Source organism: Alosa sapidissima, chromosome 22 (assembly GCF_018492685.1).
Source record: "Alosa sapidissima isolate fAloSap1 chromosome 22, fAloSap1.pri, whole genome shotgun sequence".
NCBI classification, from domain to species: Eukaryota; Metazoa; Chordata; class Actinopteri; order Clupeiformes; family Clupeidae; genus Alosa; species Alosa sapidissima.
Window position 1 is genome coordinate 11,522,220 of NC_055978.1, and position 25,161 is coordinate 11,547,380.

The 25,161-nt window shown below is 40.9% G+C and overlaps 1 protein-coding gene across 2 annotated transcripts; it reads left to right on the plus strand.

Moving 5' to 3' along the window:
• The first annotated feature begins 1,310 nt into the window (after positions 1-1,310).
• LOC121696996 (zymogen granule membrane protein 16-like) lies at positions 1,311-15,652 on the plus strand. Of its 2 annotated transcripts, XM_042078234.1 has the most exons (9): positions 1,311-2,364; positions 2,519-2,656; positions 2,872-3,006; positions 3,269-3,369; positions 4,423-4,545; positions 6,444-6,673; positions 10,352-10,405; positions 10,634-10,760; positions 14,550-15,652. In XM_042078234.1, the coding sequence occupies exons 7-9, from the start codon at positions 10,354-10,356 to the stop codon at positions 14,911-14,913; spliced, it is 543 nt and encodes a 180-aa protein (XP_041934168.1). In that variant the 5' UTR covers positions 1,311-2,364; positions 2,519-2,656; positions 2,872-3,006; positions 3,269-3,369; positions 4,423-4,545; positions 6,444-6,673; positions 10,352-10,353; the 3' UTR covers positions 14,914-15,652. The 2 variants fall into 2 exon arrangements, with proteins under 2 accessions (XP_041934168.1, XP_041934169.1); XM_042078235.1 differs by lacking the exons at positions 1,311-2,364; positions 2,519-2,656; positions 2,872-3,006; ... (1 more) ...; positions 4,423-4,545; positions 6,444-6,673 and adding an exon at positions 9,575-10,089.
• Positions 15,653-25,161: the final 9,509 nt, after the last annotated feature.

Below are 25,161 nucleotides of genomic sequence, written 5' to 3' on the forward strand. Positions count from 1 at the left end.
GTTTAGTTGAACCTCATCTGCCAGGTATTTGACCTACCAGGTTGACACTTCAGCATGAAAAATACTCAATAATACTCAAAGCATACCTGAAGCCGGGGAAATGCGGGGGAAATGCGCCTGGGACGGCTTCTGAAGTATATCGCAAATGAGAGAAAATTTAGAAAATTCCACAGACAGGGGGTGCTCTTGAACCCTCTCACCGTCTCTGAAAGCATAACCATGGCTCAACAGGTAGATCTAGGCTAAACTCATTTTTCAAGCATCTGACCGACCGGGTTGACACTTCAGCGAAATCGGGGGTGTGGCGTGTGAGTGTGTGAAACTAATCAAATGCGTGTGTCTCACGGCCAATGCGTGAGAGTTGGCACCTATGGTCTCATTCTCAGGTTTTCATTGCTAACTCCTCAGGCATAGCCCTACGCACACACGCTGAGGTAGCCGTTGGAAGATTAGCCCACAGCTCAAAAGTTTGCGAAAGCCTTCTCGTTTTCAATAGGCCTACAGCGGCACTAGGTAGGCTAACATTAAATCCGTGTTTAAGTCAATTAGTAAACAGTTTTTGTGAGTGCCCGCCTACTTTGTTAATATTTGGGAAACTGCGACTAAGAAGCTGCGACCGCACTGCTGCTCAAGTGTCATAAGGGCGCAGAAACGAAACGTTAACGGCCGTCCCCGAAGCCCCCGATTAGCCAATCCGGGCCTGCATTCAAAACATTAAAGAAATTAATTAATCAGATATTGCAACTGCATGCAATTAACAGTTAACTATAGGCCTAGCCTTGGCTATATCATAAGGTTATTAAAGCTGGTTCCGAATTAGTCATTGAAGCAAAGGCTTTACTTTGTTAGATAGAAACTATAACAACCTGTTAAAATGTAGACCTACCAGAATTCATGAAAGTACGTCTAGTTCATCATTTTTTTTAATGGTGTAATATTAGGGCCATTGCCATAGGCTATGGAGCAGGGCCGGTTCTCCACACTAGGCAAGTTGCGTAGGGCCCAGCAAGTTAATAAAGGCCCCCTCCCCCTATCTCCCCTTCAGTCAAACTTGCGACAGGTAGCCTACAGTTATAGCGACAGCAAGTGCCTACAATTATAAGAAGATGAAGCGGATTTACCCTTCAGGGCATGAAAAACGAAAGAGGAAATAACAGGAGAATGAACAGCGGGAACAACACTCGGGTAAAGCCGTGTTCGTTCGTTTAATGTTGACAAATAATATTACTACGCAAGGCTCCCACCCTCGTATAATGGATCCGACGCCTATGGGGTCAAGTGCCCGTATGCACGCGCTTAGCCTACTCGAGGTGAAGCAATGTGACAACGCTGAGCGCACCAGACACCACGCGCAGACAGTCGTAGGCATAGACATAATATGGTCGTAGGCCTGTAGCGAAGTTTGACAAGAAATGGAAGCTACTTTTCTTACAGTTCTTCTAGCTGTTTGCAGGTACGCTCTCTGTAAAGAGTCACACATCTTTGATGGGGATGTTGTTAATTTCGCTGTTGGGGTCGATAAACTGTTAGTCCTCACGGATAGGCCTACTCAGCTTCACCAGATGCGGCTCGACCTCAACCCAGAGACGCGGAAAGAAATATCAAATGCAACAACTTCAAACAAAGTGATGACTTCCCTTTCATCAGTAACGGCTCAGTGATAACATGTGGAACATACGACTGCGGATACTGTGAAGTTCTTGACATCAATAATATTTCCAAGACGATACACAAGGAAACCATGATCGGCATTGGAGCCTACCCAAACATAGCGGTTATTAGGCCTATTGACCATGGACATGGAGATAACAAATACTTAATGGCGGGGGGAAACACAGAAAAATCAGAATGTGACATCGATGGCCTGGTAACATTGCGGTACACAAAAGATGGACAGTTTACAGGTGGAATTTTCTCTAAAACAGACATCCATGGGATGCCGTCCGCAAGCATTCACAATATTCGTGGCTCAGGAGTAGAGTTTGTCGATGGCTTCCAGCACACATCCTCACATGTATATCTACTGTTGAATAAAAAGAGAGGTTCCAAGTCGACAGAGAAGCTTTTGAGTCTGGACCGTACACCAGTGACGGAAAATACACCAAAGCGGGCACATTTACAACCCTCCGAGGTGGTGCGGTCCTGCAGTGCTGTGAAAGCGACGTAGGCAGACCGTGGAAGCTTCTGTCCTCCGCTGTTATTCCAGGAGAGTCGCCCATCCTTTGGGCAGGTGTCTTTCAGGTCGAGACAAATCCCGGAGATACCGTAGTTGCGGTTTTCGACATCAGCCGATCACGCACAGCGCCTGTTTCAGGTTTCTGTATCAACAAAGGTGACGCGTGTCAAGATAAAGAAAAGAAAGAGGTAAGAAAATGAAAAGTAGTTATCAATGTCCTTAATGTTGACAGCTACAGTAAGAGCTAAATGTAATTTTGCCGTTATAAAGTCCAAGTGCAATGTCCAGTGTGGATAAGCTATGAGCCACATCATGTAATTTGCGTGTTTCTCTTTATTATAGTCTAATAAAATCACGGATAAAGTTCTCAGGCGCGCTGCTGTGGTGTTCAGGAACAGCTCCATCACATCTGTCGCTGCTTTGAAGAGCAACTCCTGGATTGTTCTTTTCTTTGGCACTGGAACTGGACGACTGATCAAGGTTGGTCATAATTTCACAAGTACAACACAGCAAAAGCTTCCTGTTTTTGTTTGTTTGTTAGTTTGTTTAAATTGACAGTTCATCTGATCTGTTCTTTAAAGATAAAATGAGAAGATCACTATATGGTTTTGAAACTCCAATTAATTTTTTTCCCATGATTTAGATTACTGTCAGATTCAATTTGACTGGAGAACTTTTGGTTATTTGTATTCCAGGTTGCTTTAGATGAGTCCCTCAAACTTGGCTGCCCTACTGTGTTGTACAGTTCAGGGGAGGATCGGCCATTTTTGCGCAAGATGCTCTTTGATCCTGTGAATAACAAAGACATTTACATAGCCCAGGGAAACCAGGTGTGTACGTGTGTGTGTGTATGTGTATGTGTGTGTGTGAAAGAATGTTTGGATTTGCTCTGTCACTGAGAAGAGTAACTTATCTGGAGGCTTGGAAGCAACTTGAAAGATCTGACATGAAATATATTGAATTCATTTTATTATTTAGATACATTGGGATTGTATAGACTGGTGCAATGATGCTTGTGTGTTTGACTGTGCACATGAGCGTGCATAATGTACACTTGTGCTTGTGTGTGTGTGTGTGTGTGTGTGTGTATAGATGATAAAGGTCCCTGTGGCCCAGTGTGGTGTGTATCAGACTCTGAGGGACTGCTGGTCGGCCCTGGACCCCTTCTGTGGCTGGTGTGTGTCTCAGAGCAGGTAAGGGGGCTACACACCTTCCCATACACACAAGATGTTGGATGCTAAATGCAATTAGGCTAGACATGTCACATCTGACCAGCACTGGTCGCTTGCTGAGACAAATATCCCTGTAGAGCACAAGACCAGTGGAGCCCTATTCACCGTTCTTATGACGACAGGCCAGTTTAGAACTTGTGCTCCCTGAGGTTCAAATATTAATTTCTTACATCCTGTTGTTGTACAGGGTTAAAATGTAAACCATCCCAAAGCTAAACTAAGAACAAATTTACATTTCAGTAAATAATATTACAAATGCAAAAAGCTCATTTACATTTCTGAAAACAAGACTAATGACACATTTACATTTCAGAAAACAAAAACAAAATTAAATGTACAAGATGTGTTACACTTTTACCAAGACAAACAAATTTGTCGTAATTCTGTCATTTTGTTTTTTGAAATGTAAGTTATGTATGACACTCTGGGTCACTGTATAAATGACATGACAAATGTGGCACAGCACTTTGAATCATGGGCAATAAACAAATGGAGATGATTTGCACCTCCGTTCACCAAAGACTGTGGTTGTGTTTCTACAACATGTTTGCACTTACTGAACTGTGAGAAGTGGGGGGTTAGGGTTGACGTTTCAGCCTGACCTGTCCTCGCTGTTACATTAGATCAAAGAAAGGAAACATTTGAGGTGTTTAACTAAACTTGGATCTATAAATAGCGATGCAGCTAATCCGGTGTGAATGTGCTACATGCAATCTATCAGGAAATGTGGCTTTGGGTGGCTCAGTTTACATTTTAACCACAATAACATTATGTACCTGATTTAATACACTTTCCCACCAAGCATGATGGTAGAAATATTTATTCAAAAGCACAGTTAATCTGTGCATGCCATGACCAACTTTTGATTATTTGATATGGAAAGCAAGTTTATTATTTTGGGCTGCTATTACATTTCAATCATTTCATTTATATTTTAGTATTCTCTCTCTCTCCCTCCTCCGTAGTCTCTCTGAGCACCCATTCCCCCACACATGTTCTCTCCTCTTTCCTCAGAAACCAGAGATTTTGTCTCTGATACCAGACAGGGTCTCCCTCAAAGGCACATGCTACGCTCTTATAACTGGAAGGAACCTGGAATCAGTCACAAAGATCGTCTCTGGACTGCAATCCCAAAGAGTAGGTACCTCTCCTGAAAAAGAATGTTGTCTGAATTGCCCTAGTAATTTAACAATAACAACCTTTATAATAATAATAATATTCTTTACCTTTGCCCTGAGGGTTTGACACATAGAAAATCACTTCTCCCAGATAGACTTGTTGAGTTGGAATAAGATTTAACTTATTCATAGATTCCATAGATTAACATTTAAAGAATGAAAAACTCATTGGCATAGGCCCCGACATTGGTGCAGATGTAATTGAATCTATACAGTACCTATAGGAGTGACGGCAGATTGCCTTCTGTGGAACAAACAAAAGATTAGATAAACATAATATCTATACAAGGCCTTGTGTAGAGAAAGGATACGGAATGGCAGATGGGGCTTGATTAATTACAGTAATTAACTCCTGAAAAAGAATATCTTGAAATCATACTTACTGTATAGTGATTGGTTATGTTACAACCCGGCTCTAAGCCACAACATAAAGAGGGAGTCGGGACAACAGAGATAACTTTAACCAATCAAGTATTTATTTAAAAGTAACCAAAAGCTATAAATAATAGTGATGGCAGTCTGACACTGAAGCTTCGATACGTGCTTCAAACCATTAACTACAATTCCATTTGAACCACTGCTCCAAAGGTTGCTTTGGTATGGAAAAAGCACGTGACATATGACATCCGAAGCAGAAACTGCTTCATTCTCTGAATGGAATCACCTGAGTGTTTTGCAGCACCACAGCCTCGCGAACCGATCAGGCACGGCCTCGTTTCTAGTCTGAATTGTAGCACGCTCAAAGCATAAAAACTTTAGGCCAATGCACAACATTGCGTTTGGTTCGTAGCCTCTACTGTGACAAGCATAGTTTGTTCGTATCAATTTATTTTTATTACAATGTAAGAGAGACGTGGGAAAACTTTATTCTGATGGCTCCTGATCAATCTTTATTTATAAAAAGAATGATATTCCATTCTTATTCATGTGCACTACGTATGTATGGGGTGGGGTGGTTAGGTGCGTGCAATAGATTTATTTCACTAGTGAAGCTTCCTGTCCACTTTCTAGCCAGGATAATTTAGATGCAGTCTTGGCTTTTCACCAGGAGAGGTCGCTGTTACTTAAGCTTCAAGTAATGAACCCATTTTCGAATCAACTGTTCAAAGTGGTTCAGTGCTTCACCAAAGATTAATTTGCCCATCACTAATAAATAACCATTATGAAAAGATGTCTAGGGGAAAGTAAAAGTGTGTATGCAAGTGTGTTCCAAAGTCAGTATGATGTTCAAAGATAGTAAGAGAAGGTGCCAGTGGGAGAGAGATAACCCAAAGGTGCCTGCAACAGAATGTGCCTAACAGAGAAGTGCCCCAAATCAAGAGAGACAGCAACCCCTTAAATACTCACACACCTTTACCAGGTGTGTGTGATTAGCTAATTGGGCAAGCTAGGCCTGCATTGCCCATGCAATGGCCATGCCAGGCCTGAAGGGGTCACATGGGGTCGTAACAGTTAGAACAAGAGTTTTAATATGATGTCCTACATATAAATTCTTTCAGGATGTTATATTATTAATAATAATAATAATAATAATAATAATAATAATACATTTATTATGAGAAAAGCGCCTTTCAAGGTACCCAAGTACAGTGTACAATTAGGTATAGGCAAGGAAGTACATAAAACATGGAATCACATCCATGGATGGATTCACTGACAGTATGGACGGTACATTCAGGCAGGGACAATGAGAGAGCAAGCATATAGGAAATATTTACATATTTTGAAACCACTTTCCTATATACAGACACACAGATACACATACACACACTCAACCACACTTGCACACACTCACACATACTGTCCTGCCTGTCTGTACTTTTGACACTCTACTTCCCTGTTTTGTCACATGACCAGGTCCCCAGTGTTGTCCTGTTCAGGTAACTCCAGCTTTGTGGATTCTCTGACATTCCACATTCCGAGCGGAACCAAAGGTGCCGTGAGAGTGTGTTTGTTGACGCCGGATGCCCAATGCCATGGCAACGTCAAACTCTCCTACGATTCCCAGAATGCACCATGTGACCTCCTGCTAGACTCCTGGTTCCTGGCCCTGCTTCCTCACTGCTTCAAAGTTGTTCTCCTCCTCGGTAAGAGCTTTGTTTTTAAAAGCTTTCACAGAAATATAATATGCAAACATGCTGTGTAGGACAAGAACATCTGTGATGGTCAAACACACACACACACAAACATAATGGTCACACATTTACTTCCTGTTTCATGTTTGTATGCAGAGATGTCATACACACATACACATACACACACACACCAGCAGCAGCAACTAAAATATATCGTAAAGAAAAATACAGACAGCCCAGAGTGTACAAGGCTGCAGTCAAATGCAGATAGAACTCATATCCAGCTCTCTGAAGCAGATGTGCTCGAATGGCCTACCTGGCCGTTTCCAGAAGCAATGAAAACATATCTGTTGTGTGTGTGCGCGAGTGTGTGTATGTCTGCGTGTGTGTGTGTGTGCATGCGTGTGTGTGTGTGTGTGTGTGTGTGTGTGTGTCAGGTCCTAAGCTTTCTATTGTTAATAGCACTATGTGAATCAATAATATGTAATAATGTGTTTGACTTTAGCTATTGCATTCTACATGCTCAAGACAAAGCCCACTAACCTGACCCTAGCCAGATGAATTTTGTTCCGCTTAGCTCCGCCTAGCTTCACTCACATCCATCTGGGACCTCTTCCATTGAGAGTGATTTCTGCAACCGACTTTATGGTTCAGCCATTCAGGACGCAGGGCGGGAGTTTCATAGATGTGACGTAGTGAAGAAGCGACCGTGAGACTTATCAGCGTCACGGGTTGGCTTCGATGTGAGTGGTTGAAGTAGCACGTCAATAGATGACGGACAAGTGGCTTATTCAATCATATGCAAGCATTTTTTGATTAGGCCCAGCCTTCTGAAACACTATTCCAATGGATCGGTTCCAGATGGATGAGTGGAGCTAGGCGGAACGAAATTCATCTGGCATCTGAGTCAGGTTAAAAGCCCACTGCTAATGAGGGTGAAGACAAACCTGTGGTCTCTGTAGACAGCCCAGGTTCCGGAAACGGCAACAAGTGCAGCCTGGGCTTGTTGTTGTATGGAATGTATGGGAGTTGGTGGCCTGGAGTTTTTATTGATGTGTAATTATAAAATAAGTAAAATCCAAATTAAAAAGTATAATCCATACCTTTATTATTACAGTATTTCTTGATTGCTTACATGCACTTAATGGTACTGTGATCTGCTTGACCTTGAGCTTCACCTATGGGCACAGCAGAAGTCATGTGTTTTTGAAAAAGTCACTTTTTCATCGGTTTAACACATTTATCAGATCCTTTTCCAAAACATCTAACACAGTTCTCATACAGAGTCCAAGCTCTATTGGATTAACTGTGTTGAACAAATGGAAAGCACTTACTCACATCTAATCAATATTGCTTGCAAAATTATTAACTTCTAATGTCACTGTGTGACACTTTGCTCAATTCTTCAATCAGCAATCATTCGTTATCCATTTGCAAGCATAGATCTAAGGCACATTTAGAGAAAGTACTGAGACAATACAAAACCTGACAAGTCAAGATGTTTATTGTAGGTCTCTATTTCAAGTTGTAGTTCAATGTATGAAATGTGTCTTTTAGGTACTTATAGTCCTACATGTCAATGACAGTTACATCTTGGGAGGAATGATAACAATTAATTTTATTCAATACATTAACTACCATACCATACAAATTAGATACCATACAAATTAGAAAGAAATGACACGTACATGAAGGCTGAAACTCTGTATTTTGTTGTCCATTGTGTAATGATTGATTGAAAGCATAGTGATTTGACTACAAGTTGTGTTGTTTGAAGGTAAAAAAACATGTTTTTTTGCTGATTTTTTAAACATGTTTTTTGAACATGAGTGCAAAATGTATAATTTTGGCCAGAGTGCTTTTGTTTAGATTTATATGTTAATTGTTTTGAAAACTTAATGAGTTGACACAAGCATTAAAGTGATCAAGAAAAAATGTAATCGAGCAAGGCCAAGTTTGTTCAGCTGGTTGAAAAAACAAAACAAAAAAAATCCTTTCTTGTCACCTGGATGTATAACTGCAAGCACACCTGCCATTGTCTGGAAATAGGCCAAAGAGAGAGTTGTGACACTGTTTGATGTTGCCGCCACGCGATCAAAAGTTCCAAAAAGCCTGTGTAGAATGGCTGTATGGCAGGAGGGTGGGATGTATTTCTGATGCTGGGGGGCACAATCTAGTAAGTCATTGGCTAGTGGCTACTGATCAAGTGATTGGCAGTCTTCCAAAACTGTCTCCATATCCCTGAAATTGGCATGGAAAATCGCTGTCATCTTTTTCCAACGGTTTATTATTATGAGTGTCGCCACTCTGCTGTAACGATCCTGTGTTCCCTGTCCCTCCTTTGTTTACCTCCTGTGCCATGTGCTCCTGTGTTTACTTCCTGTCCCTGTGTTTTAGTTCCTGTCAGCCATGTGCTCCTTTGTTTGTCTTGCCATGTCTCAGTTCCCTGTGTCTCCGCCCCTCACCTGTTCCTCATTATTAGTCTGCTAGTTTAATTATAATTTCCAGCCCTGTGTTCACCCGTCTCTTGTTTCTTGTCCACTTGTGCCTTGTTAGCCTTGTTTAACCCCTGTGTATTTAAACCCTCTGTCTCCCTCAGTCCCCTGTCGGTCATTGATGTTGTTTCGTGGTTTGCTGTAGGGTGCATTCACATTAAAGATTCCTGTTTTCACTAAGTGTGCCTCGATCTCGTCTTGCCTCGACTTGCCCTGCGCCTCGGTCCAGCTCTCCTTACAGCTTACCGTGACATCTGCCATCTTTTTCCAACGGTCTATTACGAGTGTCGCCACTCTGTTTTCCCCACCGCTCTGCCTGGAGCTACTCCCTTGTTCTCACATAATTAATCAGAGAATTAATAACATTGTAAATCTTATATTTAGCGTAAAATCTGGGTAAATAATGCTACTATTATGTTCAACACACTTCTGTTATTTTATATTCTGCCACCCTATAAATGGTGTGATGACATACAGTATAAGTCATGAAACCCGACACCGCCACACCGCTCGCATTATCAGTTCTACTGAGAAAGATCCACCCCATAAATGTTGTGATGACGCATATGGGTTACGTCTCAGTTATTGTGCCAGTAGGCCATTGTTTCATCTGTATTCTGGAAAATCTATCTAAACTCAACACAATCGTTGAAAATCCCTACTAAGCCTGAGCATTGTCTTGTTGCAGAGAGAGGGAAACATTTCACAATTAGTGATATTCCCTTCTCTTATTTCTGCCATTTCACAAAGAAAGTGTTTTGCAATTACCAGTCGAACAATAGATGAGTAACCTAAACTGTGTACCTTGAATATGACCATTCACTAAAAAACACTATAAATAAGCAGAGAAATGGTAAGTATACATAATTCAGAATCTCCTGCTCAGAAGCGAAGATCCTGCTCCTTCTTGGACACTACACACATACAAAGACAGTGAGTGCCTTTCAGACAAATCCCAAGATATTTTAAAGCAGCATATTTTCAAAGTATTAATGTCATAAAGAAACACCTCAAACTACTAAAAATATACTAAACTACTACAATTATAGACTACTAACTACTAAAAATGTACTGTTGATGTCTTGTTTCCTATGGACAGCTGGCTAAGAGGCAATTGTTACACGAACGCTTCCTTATATGACCAATGTGTACTTATTGAACATTGTTGTGAAGGTCATGTTGTGTCTTCTTGCAGACATGTTTGCGCTGCTGGCCTTGTGTCTTCTGTGCTCCAGTGCCTGGGCTCAACGTGAGTACCTGTACACATCGCTAAGCAGACCATGAAACCTGACACCGCAGTGGCTGACTGCCAACAAATGCAGTGAATCAGACTCACAGCGGCAAATGTCGGCAGGAAACGGCGGTGCTTTGGCACCATCAAACCATGAACGGAGCCGGGAAAGTGGGGAATAATGAGGGTTGTGGCAGCAGGTGATAACGTTTCCTAACGTATGATCTCTCCTCTTTTGTCACACAGACCAGACGGATCGGTACTCTTTCTCTGAAACCGTGGGCAGCGGCACCGGAACCCGGTATGCCACGCCTGGAACGGGCCGCATCACCGCTGTTAGAATGTGGGAGCAGAACAACAACATTGTCACTGGGTATGTAAACTCAGAATGTTGTACTAGTGGGCCAGTTAAGCACAAAAATGTATCACTTTGTATTAAAAGCAAAGTAAAAAAAACTGATCAGATTTAGAATTGTAGGCGCCTCGGATTTTGGCCCCTGTGATACCAGTAACCACTATGTAAGTTTTCAAAGTGAAAAACAAAGGGAACAATCAAGGTACGTTGTGTGACTAGGACACGTTCAAGTACATTAAAGCAACACCAAAGAGTTTTTTGTACCTTAAAATAATGTTTCCAAAATCGTTTCAGTGGTTCATCAACCTGTAACAGGGTGAACGGCACTTCTGCATTCGCTTTGCGGCCCTCTATCGGTTATAACCGCACTATGTAAGTTTGCCAGATCTGGTAGCAGGTCTGTAGTTTGATGGAATGAGACATAAGAAACTACAAATTTGACTTGCATCTGATGTCGCAATACATCATACTTTCATAAATCGTGCAACATATTCTACCTTGTCTGTGGACATCGTTATTTGCCAAGCTGGTGCTGGATAAACAAATAGCGTGCGTGCGACAGAGGGAAAGTCCTTTGGTGTTGCTTTAAGAATATCAGGCGCCTACAACTCCAATCCTTCACAGAACAAAAAGGCAGCGCTTTCAATGAGCCACATTAAAATTAATAGGCCAAAATCATGTGTTTTTACAATATCTGTGCCTGAGGTTCCTAATTTAAGTCCAGTGCAGAACTGAACAAGAGAATCACAAGGCTATGTACTGTATCTTGAAGGTCCTGTAAGTGAATAACTTGAAGCACTAAATATCTTCAACCTCAATTATGCTGCTAATGAGGAAATAAAATCGTTATTTAGATGAGGTGAACTTTTCCCCACATTGGAATATACAATGGGATGCTACAAGGAAGGGAAGGATAACTTCCATGTCTTTACCTGCATAGGTCTTTACAAAAGGAGGGCTTCACACAAGGGCTGACGCTTCAGCAATAGCCTACACTGATACTGTGCTTCATTGAACACGGCTGTTTTCAAGTTAGCTGATTGTAATTAGCGAAGACCATTATTGGCTATTTACTCATTATTTATTATACCACACTGCACACTTGCACACATATTCCGTGTGCCCACACTCCACTCACATCTGCATTATTTTTTTCGAACAAGAACAATAATAGTGGGAGTAGGCTATTATAGTTTTTTTTTACTTTATTTTTATTGGTAACAACAAATACATACATAGATACATACATACATTTTAGTGTTTTTGTGACAGAAATAAATAAATAAACTAGATGTACCGCAGAGCGGTACAAAATATGACCGCCGCCCAGTCCAGCACATGTTTTCCACAAAAATAAGTCACGCTGAAAGGCATATATGATTCTAACTGTCTCACTGAATTGCATTATGCACACTCAATTCTCACTGGTATCTGCTAGACAACAAGTACCAAAACATGATTAGTTATGATAGATTTCACATGTAATATACATTTTATACAACCCCACCCCCATCTTGCCTGTTCATAATTCTGAGAAATTCTTGAATTTTGTGCATGTACATGTTTATGTTTATGTGTGTGTGGGTGTGTGGGTGGGTGTGTGTGGGTGGGTGTGCATGTGCTTGTGTGTTTGCCTGTTTATGTGCCTGTGTGTGTGCATGTGCATGCATGCGTATATATGTCTACTGTGTGAGTATGTGTCATACGTAGGATTACTGTGAATGTTTGTGTGTGCGTGTGTATCTGTTTATGCACATGTGTGCATATGGAATGGGTTTACATGACCCCTGGAGGCAAACATACGCAAAAAATTGGTCATGCTAGGCCCTACGGTTCTCAAGATATTCACAGAAAACTGTGTGTGTCCTACCTTCCTTTCGGGGGGTCCAGTCCAGCGGGGGGGCTACAGATCAAAACGAAAAGCGATGGTTCCATGCTATCCATGTGGGGTTACATGCCCACCAAGTTCCGTGTACCCCGGTCTTTCAGTGTCCCGGGAATCCTTGTTGGTGTATGGTCACTAAATGTACACATAAATTATTTTATTGTAAGGCCCCCCATGAACGAAAGTCCACGAAACTTGGCATGCATTCGGAGGGTGTCATAATGATCCTACACTTTCAATTTCGTGCAATTTTGACCATGTCAGCCAGAGATATTGTGATGAAAACACCTAATGTTTTGCTTTTTAATTTTTAACTAGGTGGCGCTATACATGAAATAAGTGGTAATGGGATAGGTTGACATGCCCCCTTAAGACCAACATACAAAAAAAAGTTGGACCTCCTAGGCCCTACGGTTCTCGAGATATTCACAGAAAACTGTCTCCGGCCACCTACAGGCCAGTTGGTGTATAGTAACATAAATTAATTTATTGTGTGGCCCCCCATGAACGGAATTCCACGAAACTTGGCGTGCACTCAGAGGGTGTCATAATGATCCTACACTTCCAATTTCGTGCAGTTTTGACTATGTTAGGTCACAGATACCTGCGATTACAACACCTCATTTTTACTTTTTTGTGTTTAACTAGGTGGCGCTATACATGAAATGAGTGGTTATGGAATGGGTTGACATGGCCCTTTGAGATCCACATACAAAAAAAAATGTTCCTCCTAAACCCTACGGTTCTCGAGATATTCACAGAAAACTGTGTCTGCCCTACCCTCCTTTCGGGGGGTCCAGTCCAGAACAGGAGGTTCCATGCTATCAATGTGGGGTTACATGCCCACCAAGTTTCGTGTACCCCGGTCTTACAGTGTCCCGGAATCCTTGACGGAAATTTGGACATGCGAAAAAGAAAAAAAATAAATAAATCTGACCAAACCTATCGCTATTCGCTGCGCGGCGGTCATAATAAGGGGGGCTATAACATGTGGGGACATTCATACTCTACATTTTTGTTTTAACTTGGTATGTCTACCTTCAATTCATTTTGTAACCACTTTCCCCAGTTCTTTTCATATAATTCTTCTTTCATTTTTAATTTGTATGTTATCCTTTCCATCCCTTGGATTTCCTCGATAGTACACCACTGTTTATGATTTGGTATGTTTGCTTTCAGCCAATTCTTAGTGATAGCCTTCTTACTTGCTGTAAGCAAAATCTTTACTAGATATTGGTCATCTTTGGATACATATTCTTCCAAGTCTCCTAGGGCTATTATAGTTTTACATGAATATTTTCAATTGAATGAATACACAATTTAACATCAATACCAAGATAACTTGTTTCTTTTGACTTTAAAACAACTGTATTAGTTAGTTAGTTTCTGTTTTCTATCTTTTCCACCTAATAGCATCCATATTTGACTTTAAAACAACTGTATTAGTTAGTTAGTTTCTGTTTTCTATCTTTTCCACCTAATAGCATCCATATGACGGTCATGGCCCCCAGGGACCAAATCTGAGGCGGCTACGATTCTAAATCTGATCAGACCCCCTTTGTGAGTTTACTCCACTAAACTTAGTTTAACTGATTTCAGCAATGAGGAAGTGCTGAACAAATTGTCTACTAAGCTGTCAGATTTGTAGAATAATTAAATCATTCTAGACTGCTTCTGCAGTTCTAATAAATATAGATCTATGTTAGCCATGTTTGGCCATAGCTTTTGGTAGGTAGACTGATGAAAGGAAAGCCTCTAGCTCCAAAGACGAAGGTCATCCCTCGGTAACTTATATCACCTTCCTCTATATTTGGTGTTCCTTTCAAAGAGGGAAGGCAGCTTTTGCTGCGAACTGGAACTTTTATCCCTCTGGAAACACTGAGAATAACCTGCCTCTTATATGGTCAATTGATCGCATTCAGGTTTCAGCTGAAGTATGGCTTCGCCTGGAGTCCTCAGGTCGGCCCCAACACCACCAACCTTGTGGAGATGTCCCTCTTTAAGGGCGAGGCCATCGCCCAGGTATCAGGGAAGTACATCCCCAGCAACTTCATCTCCCTGCTGCAGTTTGTGACCAACATGGGCCGTGTCCTGGCAGCGGGCCAACCTCAGGGCCTGTCCTTCAGCCACTACGGCACCAACAGCGAGAGCGAGCTGAGGATCCTCAGTGGGCGTGCCAGCAGAGCGGGCATCACCTCCCTAGGTGCCCACTTTGACAGTATGGACGATATGAGGTACGAGACGCATGGCACAGGCAATACCACTACCATGGTGCCTTTTCACTAGGGGCCACCTTTCATTTTAATTATGTCAAGCTCAGCTCTTACATACTCATAAAAGTCTTTAATTTAATCTTTAGTTTAATAATTTAATCATTTAAAGTCTGTCAAGATTAGTATTTTGTATGTTGAGTAAACGTTTGAGAAAATTACATCTTCTCATATTGGGTTCACATAATGTCCATGCTGGTTGTGGTTTGTTTCGTGACAAATGCTATGAATTAATAGTATTAAATGTATTAAAATATGACTGATTGAAAGACATTAAACATTCATTAAAAGGCAAAGTCTTTGATTACCTATGATGACACATCACATTAAATAGTTTAATACTTCTATTTTAAGATTCACATGAGGGGAAATCAATGTTCCAACACTTTTAGTTTGAAAATTATTTTCAGACTTTATCACAGACCAACCCTTACAAAAAATACACTAGAGGCAAACTATCAGCAAAAAATACACTAGAGGCAAACTACCAGCAAAGTTCTGGCAACAATGAGAAGTTTGCCACTAGTGGCAAATATGTTCGCCAGTGATTTGCCACCACACTTAGCCAGTAGACGGCAACAGTCCCACCCCCTGCTGATTACGGAAGTAAGAATTCAATACAATTTCTCAATTGACAACTGGAGTATGATGTTTAAATTTATATGTCGTTCTGTTTATGACTCCTATGTTTGCATGTGGCTATTGTTTTGAACCTATGATCTTCCTTGTCAAAAAAGAAAGGCATTATTAAAGATAGCCCAAAAAATAATCTTCGCGCCCCACCTGTCATGTCTGTTTTTCCCACTAGTGAGAACCACTGGTTTAATGTGTGTGTGTCACTTACTGTACAAGAAGCCCAGGCAGTGGCAAGGAGAACACTGAAGACAATTACAGCCCGCATTCTGTAGGGCTGTACAGAGAGTCAACATCAGTATTTCTGAACTGAGTCATCAATATACACCGACTTGAAATGAGAAAGCTAATATGAGGAAATGACCTTGTTAATTTAGTGCACATTCCAGACTGTATTTAAAGAGAAAAATAAATGCATAAAAATGCATGCTACTTCACAACAATATTCACATATACATTATTTATTGTATCAATTATATTATCTTAAAAAAATAATAATCATAATTTTCCAAAAAGCCACAATAATTATTTTGATAATTTTCAGGATTGCTTGCAATTAATAAGTAAAGGAAGTTGAATCAAAGTGTATACTGTACCACTGGTAAGAGGCTGAAGGCTTGCAGTCAGGTTGGGTCAGCGCATGAGAAGCTGGCGAGCGCTCCGAATGCTCACAGAAAACCTGTAGTAGTGTGGCTGGCAGTAATACATACACACGCACGCACACACACACACATGCGCGCACACACACACATACACACGCATGCACACACACACACACGCACGCATGCACACACAAACACACACGCACGCACACACGCATGCACACACATACACGCACACACACACACACATAAACCTGTGAGCAGAGTTTTATACTGGAGTAGTGTGGCTGGCAGTAATACACACACACACACTCACACGCACGCACACACGCATGCACACACACGCACACACACAAACCTGTGAGCAGAGTTTTATATTGTATCGTAAATGTGCTTATTACCAACCATTTCGTTTGAAAATTCTTAAAACAACGATGTTTTTTAATACTTAAAAATAACATTTGCCACGTTGATCTATCTTCTCTTAAAGTTGGCTACACACGTTCACATTCTATGCCTGACACCGCAGCCTCTGCATGGGTTGCCCTTCCAAGAAGAGTTGGTTGGGTCCATATAGCCCGTCTTTTCGAAAAAGTTTTTTCAGATACCATAGCCGTGGTGATGAGCATCAGGGAGGGTGGATGGTACAAAGAGGCCATGAGGGTCTGAAAAGGCCAGGTAAAAAAGACGAAAAGTATTGGGGGAAAATGCTGCCAAGTGTGCCAAGCTTCCAGATACAGCTTCCGGACAGACACAAGTGGCAACTGGTAAAGAGAGATAGCCATGATTATTAGCGGCGTAATTATTGGGCTAATACTGGACATTGTATCGTTGTCAACTTATTTGCGAGCAACATATTAAATGAATTAAAATATTTGCCTTTTTGTATCATCCAATATGGCGATTCATATACTTTGCAAATATTATGCAAATATGAATAACTAATCTCAAGCTTGAGAAGCTGTGTATGCAGTAGCCTAGGCCTAAAAACGAAAGTAGCCTCTGAGCAACAGATCAGTCCCCCGCTGAAAATGATGAGCCTGAAATTAGCTATAACTAGACAAGTAGAAAGGATAATAGAGTTAACCATATGAATTAAAGTTATTTAATGTAAGAAAGAACAGTATATGACGGCAGTAGGCTACATGATCAACCTATATGCCTTTGCTCAGAAGTGGGTGTGGTAAAGGAGTAAATCACCAAACAACAACATGATAGCTGACCCATGCAGAAAAAACATGTAAACAATAGTTCAATATGCCTCTTAGTGAAATTGTGGGATACATTTAATGATTTATTTCTTCCTTCCTTTTTTTGTTAACTTATCAATCTATCCTTGTGGAATAGTGGAATATTGGTACTAATAAAAACTACAGGATAGTAAGAGCGGAACTGTTGTTTTATTTATCCAATTTCCACCAGCACTAAAAAAGTGGGCCGGTCTTGGACCTGAAACTCCTGGGCTGAAAAGTGGCTCCACTCCGGCCCTGGTCAGGTGGGTGCGGATGTTAAAAAACCTTAACCCGCGCAACACTACTGTAGAGCATATTGTAATGCAGCGTTGAATGGATGAATAGCTTACATACCCTACCCAGCACTTTTCAAACCACACTCAAGCTTATGGTTATTGTCCCCACCACTTCTAAAAACAAACTGACGCCCTTGATCGGGAGAGTCGGGAGGATTCCCGGTGGGGCCGGGCTGATTACTGTAGTGTGATCTCAAAAAGTGCATGCTATTGCTGTTTGAATTAGGGCTGTCAATCGATTAAAAAAATTCATCTAATTAATTACATACTCTGTGATTAATTAATCTAAATTAATCACATATATATTTTTTGCTGTGAAAGTATTTTAAATATTTAAACTCAAATGAATCATTGAATAATCAGCATTAGTGACATTAAAGTTCAAAAACTCTTTTATTATTATTTTCACTGTTCAAATAATGGCCATAATAATCTATGATATGACCTAATATGCTGAGGAAATAAATTCAAAAGTGCTTCGGGAAGAAGTTTTTTTTTTCACATACAAGGCATTTCAGGCCACAGATATAACCTAGGGGACACAATGAATATAAATTAACACTCCCCTCAATGTCAACACTTATTTCTTTGAATTGATGTGCGACTATAGAGTTGATGAACTCCGGTGATATGCAAATTCCTTGCTGCTGACATTGCAAAGGACTTTATTTTCAACACTTTATTTTTATCAACACCATCAGGCCATTTTTTAAAAGTGTAAAAAGTGTTTTTTAAAATGTTCCAATCAATGATCCAGGCAGCACGTTTTCTTCTCTCTCCTTCATTTTACAGTCTAATTTTTACTGACTAGAATGGCTCAGGTTCAAAGGTCATACGGAATCGATTAATCTGCACTAATTCTTTTAATCAGTTATTTTTCCTCAAATTAATTAATCGAAATGAATCAGTTATTTTGACAGCCCTAGTTTGAATATTTTCTTTGCTGTGCTCTCCAGCAGCCTGCACTGTGCGACTGCAGCGCTTCATTTCTCACTCCCCGCGCCCCTTCCCCACAGCCCTGGAAATGACTGCGATGACCTGCAGGCTACCGAGCCAGAGCGCCCTATACATTCACCCACATTGCGTGAAAATTTGCATATTATCAAGCCCTTTCTCCCTGTTGCATCAAGTTAGCGAAAGATTCATTTATTGTGTTGATTAGAAGATGAAGCAGAACTATCAGGCTGTGTGAGCAGGCTACTCCTGCACAGAACCTCTCTCTCGGGCCTCCTTTTCAGCGGCTCTCTGCCAAAACACACACATCCCTCTTCGCTGCTCCTCAGTCAGCTGGGAAGAGACCACACACACGTAGCCTACACACACATACACACATGCACAAAAACAAACACTCATCAAGCAGCACTGTGTAATAGCAGTCAGGGTGCAAGTTCATAGACACAACTACATTTATGTCAACCATGAGCTCTCGTGGCCTCGTTTCGTTTAGTGTCGTTATCTTGAAATAACGTGATAATTTCATATAAAAACGTGACAAATATCTTGTAAAAACGTGAAAAAATCATATCTTGAAATAACATGATATTTTCATGTTATAACGTGAAAATATCATTATCATGAAATAACGTGATAATTTTATGTAATACCGTGATACATATCTTGTTAAAACGTGAAAAAGATATTGTTATAACAAGAATCTTTTTACGTAGGCTAATTACGTAGTACTGAGCCTTTTTATTTATTTTAGTGTGGCAGCAATACGCTTCCGTAAGCTTGTAAACTAAATTTAAAGCAACACCAAAGAACTCTGTCGCACGCACGCTATTTGTTTATACAGCACCGGCTTTGCAAATAACGATGTCCACAGACAAGGTAGAATATTTTGCATGGCTTATAAAAGTATGATGTATTGTGACATCAGATGCAAGTCAAATTTGTAGTTTCTTATGTCTCATTCCATCGAACTACAGATCCGCTACCCGATCTGGCAAACTTACATAGTGCGGTTATAGCCGACAGTGGGCCGCGAAGCGAATGCAGAATTGCCGTTCACCCTGTTACGAGTTGATGAACCACTGAAACGATTTTGGAAACATTATTTTAAGGTACAAAAAACTCTTTGGTGTTGCTTTAAGGATAGGCTACCTGGAAGAGATGCATCAGTAACAGTGGTCTACTTTGTGTTGAGACATAGACTGTATATATAGTTCTATATATACAGTCTAGGTGTTGAGACGCTTGGCCCCCAATTATTCTGTTAAACTGACCTGATTTCCATGGTCAGAGATGCCATCTGGTGGTAGTTTAGTGTTCTGCAGTGACTCGTAATGCAATGATGTGGTCATGTTCTGGTGGTTGCTTAGTGTACTACAATAGAGAAGAATGTAATTTCGGTGAAAATGTTATTTGCATTTCTTCATGCATCATTACACATTGCAGATCGGGGCTGGGCTCAATGTGGGGCAGAGCTCAACATGTCATTGCCTACACGTCATCCTCTGTAATTTATTACCTGTTTGACTGCACGGTGGACTGCACAGTCCAAATCCTTGACTACTCCATCAACCCACTAGCCTAGAAATCTAGACGCGCCCCTAGCGGCAGCAAATTACATTTGCTGCCAGGGCTAGTCTAGCAACTCTCCGTTGGCTTGTGAGCTCCAGAAATTGAAACTCAATCAGGCCAATGAAATCGTGTATAGAGTCATTAGGTGGGCTTAACATAATGATTGATGGCAGAGTTGCAACGGTTTGGCTTGAATTCCCTGCTACTTGAAAACAAATAAGATGGATGTTGCTGTTGGCGAACAGTGTGACACGAGTTAAGCTTTTATTAAGTTGGCAAACGTTTGAACTAGCCAAATAGCTCCGCTGGTGGGAAACGCATGGGACTCATAGTGCTGCCGCTGTCCTATTGCGTGCAGAGGGAATTTGAAAGACAACTGATTATCCCGCCAACAATTCAGCCAGATTGTTGAAGCAAATGTGCAAATGCAATCATCTCATGGTTTGTCCTTCCCATATTTTGTTCATATTGTTAATGTTGTGTTAAAAAAGTTATACTTCTTCTCATGGCCGGATCTAGAATAGGGCTGGGAGGGGCAATGCCCCTCCAAATATTTCTTCTGCCCCACCTAATTGGTCAATTTTAATTGACAGCTATTGAATCTGCCAATCACACTTTTCTAATTCGTCCCGTCTGAATTTCGAGGGTGCTGATTTGCTGGTTGGATAGTATAAATAAGCTACCGGAGCAGCAGCGACGCGGTCCCCTACCATTCCACAATGAGTGCATCACTTGCTGTTTCATACTTCAGTAGAGAGGGCTTAGCTATATTTCCATAAAGGTTATAGGCTACTAGATGTAATATAGATTCTTGTTGCTGGTTTTAAATAAAGACCTTTTTTGTATTATTCTCGTTTGAATAAGGTGTGCATGTTAGCTTTCTAAGGTGATCTAGCCAGTTAGTTTGTTAACATTGGTCATTCCTTAACTGTGTTATAAGCAGGGTGGAAATTTTACGGTGGTAAAGGTTCACAGGCCACTGTGGCCTTGGTGCACATTTCTTTCTGTAGGCTATTCTGCTTTGCATCCGACTAGCGATTTTTATTTAGCCTATGGCCTGATTAAGCTAGCATTCACAACGCAAATTAATTTAGCCTATGTCTTTTACGCAGTGGAGAATGTGACAGCGCACGGACTAGGCTATCGGAGTATAGGCTGAAATAGCCTATACTCCGATAGCCTACTCTTCACAAAGATATTACATGTATCACATCACACGAAAGAGCTTTTTCTCAGCTTTTAAACGATGTTGGCCGCAAGTTGTGGTAAACGGTTCGCGAGAAAAGTAACTTTAATTTATCATGTTACATTCTGCGCCCATCTCCCTACCCATTCATCTCGGTGAAATACTTCACGAATTTTTCCCGAACACATGACAAACCATATATTAGAAGAAACAGCAGACCTTACCGAATAAAAAGGTGTAAAGCATTCCCCTGTACAGTTAGCCATTCCAGAGTAATCCGGTTTTACATTTGCAGCAATGTCTGCATGTCTCCAACTTTGGGCTTCAGGTTTCACAGTGTGTTCAAATTGTCCAATACATGATTTCATAACAGGCCACATAGAAGAGTTTGTCAAAGTAGCCTTAATGATGACAAAATGCTAAGCATGCATGTAGACTATTTGAGTTTCTTAAAGCTGAACTGTGCTTTAATTGTTCAATACATGATTTCATAACAGGCCACATAGAAAATAAATGTTAAATATTGCCTAGATATCTGTAAATATTAAAATCAGGTCTATGATTAACAGTCTATGTAATATGTCATGTTTGCTATTAGATACGGGTTTTAAGGTGAAAAGTAAGGCATTTGTAGGTGAAACTGAGCGGGGGGGGAGGGGGGGGGGGGGTGTATTCATTGTGCCCACCCCAAATTTCTATTTGCCCCCCCAATCTGAGCAGCCTAGATCCGGGCTTGCTTCTTCTGCAGCTCCTGCGTCAGAAGTGATGATAACCACCACATCCTGGGCCTGCAGTAGAGGAAGTGAGGAGCAGTGGGAGGGGGTTTCAGCTCCTGTGATTGATGTTAGATTGTATGGTGCAGTTTACACATGTCATACATTTTAGTTCTACTTCCTCCAGTGAAATATCTCTGTGAGCAGAGAGACTTTCCAAGTCTCCACAAACTGCCCAACAGAGCATGCTGGGGACAGGAGCTTCAGGACAGCAGAGTCAGATTGTTCACGTCATGCGTCAGAGTTTTTTAATCATGATCTGCCCATAAAATAAAGGCATTTTAAAGAGAAACTGGCCAGGATTAGCTATATTTCCCCTTCTGCTGGAGAAGTTGTGTATTATGCTATTTCTAACTGTGGAAAAGGTAACATAAACATACCTGTCAACATTTAGCTTTCCAAAAACGGGAGATTTTTTTTTTTTTTTTTTTTTTTTTTTTTTTTTGGGGGGGGGGGGGGGGGGGGGTCCAGTGTTTATACCGGATCTGTGTTTGCCTATTTAATATGTTTCATACACGTGTTTCAACCTATGGTTTCAACACTGCATTTCGGTCGTTGCTTTTACCTTACCATTACCTTACGCATGCCAGTTATGTATCCACCAGCTGCCTGCCTGCAGCCTAGGCCTACCAAAACTCCAAAGCTGCTTGCTGTCAGATTTGGTTCCGAGGGCAGAAGTTCAGTGTACAACACTCAATAACAGTTTATGTGATGTGTTAATGAATTAAATTCCGACGAGACTCAGGCTGCGCAGTCGGCACCCGGTTGAAATTTGAAACTAAGTGATCGTGTATGTGTAGGGTGTATTTCATACACAATCTGTCAACTTGAGAGATTTCAGACTAATAGAAAAAATGAATGCATCAATGATTTTAAAATGAAGTTTGATGACCATGCAAATTACGGGAGTTTTCCGGGAGAAATAACAAAACCTTGAAATACGGGAGAACCCGGGAGTGTTGACAGGTATGAACATAAAGCACGTGGATTTGTTGAAAAGGTAGCGAAGCGGTTAGCAAAAGTTTGGCATAACAATGTGGACGTTACAAGGTAAGAAACACAATTTAAAACGAGTTTCTTGTTTCTCACTTCTCTTATCGTGACGGTAGTCCCAAAGTTGCAAGGTAGGTTTTCTGCCTGGGGAAGCTAGGGGGAGTGGGGAAAGTCACCATTTTCACCGAAACAGGTCATTTCAATTTAAATTTTCAATTTAATTTTACTTATAGAGCGCTAAAACATTACACATGTATCATGGTGCTTTTTTTTAGAGTGTTACGATAATCAGAGAAAAAAAAAGAAGGCCCATGGGTAACAGGGGCGAGGAAAAACTCCCTAGAATTGGAGATACATATAGGAAGAAACCTCAAGCAGATCCACGACTCAAGGGCTTGACCCATAGACATAATATACATAGACGCCGCATTGGCTGCTGGAAACGAGAAATGCGGCCGCCATCTTGGACCGGTCATACTCCTCGTTGCGTTGCAGCAGAAGACACAAGATGCCAGTACTGTGCAGCATGTTCCTGCTCAAATCGACGAACCATCGCAAACAGGGCTCGGGGGATTTACTTTTCTCAAGTAAGATTTAACATTACCGTACTAATGGTTGTATTTTGTGAATAGAATATTACCAGAGAGTTGAGAAGGAGCAAGGATCTTTGATCTTACTGTATGAGAATCGTAGCCAGCTAGCTAGGCTGTTTACTCGGTGTTCACCTGGCTATGAACTGAGACTTAAGTCATATTCCATAACACTGACTTAGATTACAACTGACACAAAAGGGCTATTGTAGAAATAAATCATACTAGATTTGGCTGGCGAATTTTACACAAGTGGCACAGACTGTAGCCTATATTATTGGGCAATCGCTAGCTGCTACTTGTAGCCTAAGCGTGTTGGTAGCTTCACTATTTTCTGAATAAAGTAACTTTTCAATAGCTTAACTTCTTTATTTATCAAGTGGCTTAGCCACACAAGCTACACTTTTCTTGTCATGTGTAATTGGCACAATTTAAAGTAGCTTCCTATGTAGAGAACTAGCCTACTGCTGTGTTTGTGTTAATAATACATTTGACTGGGTGGTAGTATTGTGTAGTGTTTTATTCATAGCAGAGTAACTGATAGTTTAGCTCACTACAATGTCTAAGTAGCTTGCCCAACACTGTATTATTCACATGTCATTTACCCTAACAAGAATAAGATGCCTCTCAAATTCCTTTATTCATTTTATTCATTTATTTATTTTATATCTCCCCAGAACAACTGCCTTGCTCAAGGAGACTGTGAATGAACTGAATAGTCTCCTCACATCCCTGGAACTGAGGAAGGTGCAGCTCTTCATTGCAGTATTGGAGGGCATCTGCTACACTGTGACTGAATATTTGATTTATGAGCTCCACCTTCATCACCTGCATTCACCACTCTGTGTCCCATTTCCCCATCGTCTGGTTGACTCGGTCCTCTTTTAGGGAGTTTACCCAGTTTCACTATGTACTGCTATCTTATTTGCCCACCTGCTGTCTGAAGCACTTTTTTCTTAGCCAAAGTGTACCCAAGCAATTTTAGCAAGGTGGGAACATACAAAATTACATGCACCAGTTATCGAAATCATAGAACCAACTGCATGACAGTAACCTCTGTCTCACTGAGCCTGTGAAGACACTCCCCGATTCTTTACTGATTGCAATGAACGGGGCTGATCTTAGCAGTTTCTAAAATGTTTCTTAATTCTTATTTATTTAATCTCTTCATTGGGGCTGAAAGCTTTCTGTGAACTGTAAATAACAGATGCTGTTGATGAACCCATTGACACTGTACAAGTGACAAGTCACCTTTTTGTCTTGAATTGATGAAGTTACACTTACTATGCCAAACCAATGTCTGTTTTTTAAGGATCAGAAACAAACCTACAAACTTGCACTTTACAATATTTATGGAACTTGTCTAACAAATGCTGTTGATATTGAACCCAGTTACTCCATTTCATTTACTTATGCCACACCAATGTCTGTTCATC